Here is a 6,731-nt window from a genome sequence, read left to right as displayed (position 1 = left end):
TTTAGGGTATAGCCCTCTATACCCGTGGTCCAGTCATGGGTGGAGTCCCACCAGGTCTCCGTTATCCCAATGACATCATATTTATCTAAGGAAAGATTTAGGAACCTTCCTGTAGGTTCCAAGTCTAAAAACTCTGGCCATATTGTGCAATCACATTTGTTTTCAAGGTGAATATTTACTTTATTATTTTGAAATAATTTTATTATTTTGAAATACAAAAGTACTGTGAGGTGGATACATAACTAGTTGGATTATTATACTCAATGACTAGTCATCAATGGGTCAATATCTACTCTAGGTATCAAGTGGGGTTCCCCAAGGGTCTGGTATTCATTAGTCTCTTCATTAATGACTTGGATGATGGGATTGAGTGCATGCTTAGCAAACCTGTGAACAACAAGTTGGGTAGAGTTGCACACACTTCAGAGGACAGGGATAGGATCCAGAATGGCTTGGATAGACTGCAGAAATGGTCCGCAATCAATCATGGGAGATTCAACAAGGATAAATGCAAAGCCCTGCACTTGGGATGGAATAATTGCATACACAAATATGGACTGGGGAAATGACTAGTTAGGTTGAAGTACTGCAAAAAAAGCCCTGGGAGTTACAGTAGACCTAAGCTGAATATGAGCTAGCAGTATGCTCTTGTTGAAAAAAAAATGCCAATCGTATGCCGGGTTGTATTAACAGGAGTCTCACTTACAAATCAAGGGAAGTGATTCTTCCTCTCTCAGGCACTGGTGAGATATCTGGAGTACTGTTGCCAGTACAGTGTCCAGTTTTGGACCTCAAACTTCAAGAAGTATCTGGATAGTTTGGAAAAAGTCCAGCATAGAGCAACAAAAATGATTCAAGGCCTCAGGGATATGACTTATGAGGAAAGGCTGAAAAAACTAGAGTGATCTAGTCTGGAGAAGGGAAGACAGAGGAGATGTGATAACAGTCTTCAGACAATGAAAGGTGATTACACAGAGTATAAAGATGGCCTTTCCTCTGTGGCTGAAGGGAACAGGACTATGGAGAAATGGCCTCAAGCTCCAGCAAGGGAAATTTAGGTTGGAGATTTAGAAGGAACTTTCTGTGGTCGAGCACTGAAACATGCGACATAGTAAAATTATGGAATCACCATCTTTGGGAGTTTTCAAAATCAGGTTAGACAAACACTTAGGCTAGGGTGGTCTAGTCAGGGATGATCCTGCCTTAAGCATGGGGGTGGACTAAAGGATCTCATGAGGTCCCTTCCAGATGCCCTACTTTCCCATGATCTTCCATCTTTATTGATGGAATAGAACTAAACAATAAGATCTCATTCAATATAGAAACAAAACTTAATTTAATTTATCATTCCAGATCACCATTCCTTGCTACTAGAAACGATAACCACTTAGTAAATCATTTACTGTTATGTAAAGAAATGTTACTAGATTCAAATCTTGAAAGACAGGTAAGGGTCATGATTGCACTGTAAGTTTTAAGATATTACCACAAGGTAAGTGGGTCAGCTTCATCACAAATTTAAAAATGAAATTGATTACAGTCATTCAGTATATATATGATTTAGTAGTTTTAATAAAAAAAGGGAAATAAAAGAATATCTTATGAAACAAAACAAGTCAGTGTTTCTTTAATGAGGCCAGTCAAAGGAATAAATAAGAAATGTGAAGAAAACTGTCTCAAGTCTTATGTTCTTTCTGAAAAATCTATCTGGTAAAATATATAGAAACATCCCTTCAAAACTGATCAAATTTAATTAAAGAATTACAATTAACAGTATAAAAATGTATTTTTGGCTAAATTTGATATTTACTGGATTCTTTAGCGCACAATCCTTTTGGCACTTTACAACTTGCCATTAAAAGTGACATTTAATGGAACATTTAAGAATTTAATTTGAATTCAGAAACAGCCACCCAAAATTTGCATAGCACGATCCATTACTTACTTCTTAGGTTTCCCATTCCAGGAGTCAGACTCATTCTGGGAGGCAGTGTGCTGTGATATGGTGGGGTGGTGCTGAACAAAATATCATTTGGCAAGGCTTGATCTAGCATTGAACTCCGTGAGCTAGCATAAGATGATCCTCTCCGATTACTACAGATGCTCTCATCAGAAAGGGTGCGATAAAGTGTTCTCCTTGGAGACAGATTCCCATAAAATGAAAACTAAATAATGAAATATTTGAGAGAGGTAAATAAGTAAAGGAATGAAAATATTAAATGTTTTTTCCCATTTCAGATGCCATCATGATAGCTCTTACTAGTATTTCTCTAGGCAAACAAAATATCATTTTTGAATTTTTCAATTGGTAATGGAAGATCAGATATTAGTTCCCTCACATCACTTCTACTAGAGAATCAGTGAAGTTATTGGACTGGACTTCTATATTTCCTCTTGACATTTTGGAATAATTCACCATGAATTAATTAGATACTGTAAAATTTTATTAATTCTAAAATGTTAAATGAAACCTCTACAACCCTATGACAATAATGGCTTCCAGAAATATATATAAGGCTGCAGTCTCTGGCAACATTTATTCAAGACCATACATGGCACTGCTTGATTTTAATTTGAAATTACTATGTTTTAATACCAAAACATTCTGAACTGATCACCTCTATGTGAGGTGCAATCTAATTTGTATAACAATAAAACGGATTTAGTACAATACACCTCTCTAGATACCAAGAAATATGGTAGGCTTAAAGGAAGAGATAGAGTTCAGTGATAACAGTTTATCTATTTTACAACATTGGTTAAAACTCTGTAAAGTAAAATTAGATGCAGTTATCCAAGCTGGATCAAACTGGCCCAGTTTGCTTCGTGACTCATTTCTCTCAGCTCCAAAAATAGTTACTGTTCAAGTCTAAAAGCAAGTTATTTGTATAAATTATTTTGTTGGGCTATTCCTTACACAAAGCAGTTCAACATCTTGATCTACCTTCCTTAGAAATAGCTGCAGTCTGCACACTTCCACTGCTGGATGAATGTCAAGTATGTATGGAAGCTGTGGCTTTTCAAAACCACAAGTGCAGGACAAGAGTTAAAAATATCCACATTGTTATGTTTCTAACAAGTCCTACAGATGGATACTTGTAAAAGGAATAGATGGAAACATTCAATCACACAAAGGGAAATATGCTTTATACAAACTAGTTTAATATACATTAAGGCCCCAATTCAGGAAAGCATCCATCTTGAGAACAGCACTGAACATGTGCTTAGCTGTGAATACGTTTAAGTGCTGTCCTAAGGAAGGATTTAAGCATATGCTTAAATGTTTCCTGAATCAGGATGTATATAGCAAAATAATATAGTGATTTACGGATTCTCTATGCATATGATTGGAAATAGGCTCCTCTTACAATCACAATAAAGATCTGATTATTGTGTATAGTAACAATGCTTCATTGTAGCAAGAGCAAATCTAATAAACAATTCTAAGCCATAAATTCCTAAGCTTTCAAATGCACACCATACATATTTAATTTAATACATGTGTCAAAATAAACAATCATACTTCTAAATTAAATTCAGCACTTACCGGATTCCCATATGGTACTTTTTAATATACATGATGAACGTATTCTTTAGCATATATTTGGTGGATTAAAATAACCTTAAGTTAATATCTAATTAAGTTAATTTTTCAAGTAATTAAACTGCCTTGGGTGTTATTTTATATTGGGTAAAGAACACAGTATGACTTGTACTTGTTTGAGCAGTACTGTATAAGTTTGCTCCTCCACCCTGCTGGCTGGAGAGGCTTGCACGTACTGATGATTCTAATAGCAACAACAGCAGGAGTCTTGTACTCCTGGTAGGTTCATCCATGGTGGTAAACTCAAAGGAGATGTAGATGAAGACACAACACAATATAACACAAAGACTTCAATGGTGGCACAGGCAGATGAAGAAAGCATATTTCTCAACAGCTCTAAAGGTGGATGAAAGCTGCAGCTGAAGATTAACTCCAGTCATCTTGAATCTCTTTGCTACTGGGTAGAGGTTTCTCCTCTGCCAAGATCCACGTGGTTGCTGATCCGCAACAACCTCCTCATGTAGAACAAATCTCATGCAGGCTTTTCCCACTGGATCCAACATCTACCACAACAACCAATCACCAATACCTATAACCTCTACAAAGTTCGGCAGTGATGATTGAATGGTGATGCGGACAGAAAGTGCAAGCCAGGAGTCCCTAATCACAGATCCACACGCAGGCGGTGGTCGCATCTTGGGTCGCTTGCCCCTTGGAATGGGACAGGAAGGTGATTCAGCAGCTGTGACTGTGACAGAGTAATTAATTTTAGGATTTTGTCTGCTTACCCCACATAGGGAGGGGCTAGAAAAGGTGGCCCAAACAGGCTTTCCTACCTGATCTCACCCAACTGGATAGCCACTTCCAGAGGGATCATTCAAATTGTGGTCAAAACACAAAAATGTCCTTTGTATTTTGGAATGTATGAACCCTACTAGATGACGCAAAGCAATAACGGACCTGAATGCCTTAGACATCTCACAATACAATATCGATATCACTGCTCTCAGAGAGACCAGACTTGCAGACGAAGGCCATCTGAGGGATGAGGGGGCTGGCTATATGTTCTTCTGGAAAGGGAAACCTGCAAACAACAGGTAAATACACAGCACTTGTTTTTGCCAGTAGGACCCAGATTGGCAGCCGAATGACCAAATTCCCTGTTGGCATTAACGAGTGCTTCATGACTTTGCCTCCAACTGACAAGCAGTTCCTTTGCTACTATCATTAGTGCATATGCCCCAACATTCAATGCCAAGGAAGAACAGAAGGAGCTGTTTTATGCTGACATTGATGAAATTCTAACTATCATCCCGAAAGAGAATATCATCCTCCTTGGAGATTTCAATGCAAGAGTTGGCCAGGAGTTTAACACGCGGAGGAACACCATTGGGAAGAAAGGAGTGGGCAAGGTCAATTCCAACAACGTCCTCTTACTCAGCAAATGTGCAGAGCGTGACTTCGTCGTTATTCACACTTTCTTTAGACAAAGCGACAGGTACAAAACAAAATGGCAAAACCCTTGCTCAGAACACTGGCATATCCTCAACTACATCACCATAAGAGGGCATGATTTAAAAGACTTTCATATCGTATGTGTTATGAGAGGAGCCAATTACTGCTGAATCGATCTTCACTTAGTGAGACAAAGCAACAAAAAGACAGTACAGCATCACATGCCTTCAGACCCCTATACTGAATGAGATCGCCCTCCAGACACATCTCAGCAAGAAACTCACCAGATTTAGGACTGAAAATAATAACACTTGTGTTTAGGAAGATTAGCAAGCGCTAAAGGAGACCATCCACGAGGCTTCCACAAAATCAACTGCCTTTATCATCCAATGCCATCAGGACTGGTTTGATGAAAACAATGCTGAGATCAATGCCCTTCTCAATCAGAAGAGAAATGCTTTCAGTGACTGGCAAAACCATCCTAACGTCCAGTCAGAAACGGGGAACTTTTAGACAGCTTAAAGCTGAAGGCCAGAGGAAGATTTGAGAAAAATCAAAAACAAATGGTGGGAAGAGATGACAAAAGAAATCCAACAATTTGTTGATAACCATGACATACAGAGCTTCTTCAGTGTGACCAAGGCTCTTGCAAGGCTAGGCAAAACTCTTGCAGACTCACTCCACTTAGAACTGAAGACAGCAGTACACTCCTCAAAGATAAGTTAATCAAAAACCACTGGAAGGAGCATTACCAAAAGCTCCTGAACTGAGTCAATGGTGACTAACTAAACCACTGAATCCATCCTGCAGCACCCAGTAAGGGAAGTACTTGCCAGTTCACCAACCTCTAAAGAAGTCCAACAGGCAATAAGAGATGAAAAACAACAAAGCATCTGGCTCTGATGGCATTCCAGCTGAAGTCTTTGAAGTTTGTGGGGAAACTATGACGAACAAGTTCCATACACTGTTTATCAAAATCTGGAACACTAAGGAAATTCCCACTGACCCAAGGAATACCAATATTGTTACCACTTAAACAAAAAAAAAAAAAAAAAGGGGGATACATGTCTATCTGCAGAAACTATCGAAGTATCATCCTCCTCTCCATTGATGGGAAGTTCCTCATATGAATTCTGCTGAACTGACTGCTCCATCTTGTTGAGAAATTCTCTCCTAAGTTTCAATGCAGCTTCAGACCATCAAGAGACACCATAGACATGATTTTTGCAGCCCAGCAGATCCAGGAAAAATACCAGGAACAATACCATACCAGGAATAGTATATAGCCTTTACTAATTTGACTGTTAACCATGAGGCTCTACAGAAGATCTTGTGGAAGTCTGGCTGCCCAGGGAAATCCATCGCTACCCTAAGACTCCTTCATGACCAGATGACTGCCTCCATCCTATGCAGTAGCTCTGCTTACGAAGGCCTTTGCTATTTGAACTGATGTCAAGCAGGGTAATGTGATTGCATCAATTTTGTTTTTCATCTTTCTTGCAGTCATTAAGACACTCATCTGTGACTGTCTACCACATGACATGGGCACTGAGTACAGGATAGACGGGAAGCTTTTCAATCTCTCCCGCCTCTGTGCCAAAACCAAAGTTACTTCAGCTTTGATTGTGGAACTTCAGTAAGCCAATGACCATGCTGTCATTGCACATAAGGAGTAGGAGCTACAAATGGCTTTTAACTGCATCTCTAAAGCATACCATTGCCTGGGACTGAC

At 39.0% G+C, this 6,731-nt stretch overlaps 1 protein-coding gene across 6 annotated transcripts in view; it reads right to left on the bottom strand.

The window, feature by feature from the left end:
* Positions 1 to 6,731, bottom strand: part of SIPA1L2 (signal induced proliferation associated 1 like 2) — a 196,231-nt gene that overhangs the window by 26,951 nt on the left and 162,549 nt on the right. For all 6 annotated transcript variants that reach the window (XM_019549856.1, XM_019549858.1, XM_019549861.1 and 3 more), the window contains one exon: positions 1,946 to 2,165. In XM_019549856.1, the coding sequence (XP_019405401.1) occupies positions 1,946 to 2,165 (220 nt within the window). The remainder of the gene's footprint in view (positions 1 to 1,945; positions 2,166 to 6,731) is intronic.

The sequence above is a fragment of the Crocodylus porosus genome, unplaced genomic scaffold (genome assembly GCF_001723895.1).
Source record: "Crocodylus porosus isolate Cpor-Errol unplaced genomic scaffold, CroPor_comp1, whole genome shotgun sequence".
Taxonomy (NCBI): domain Eukaryota; kingdom Metazoa; phylum Chordata; order Crocodylia; family Crocodylidae; genus Crocodylus; species Crocodylus porosus.
Note: the sequence above shows the minus strand (reverse complement) of the source record. Positions and strands in the feature narration are given on the sequence as shown.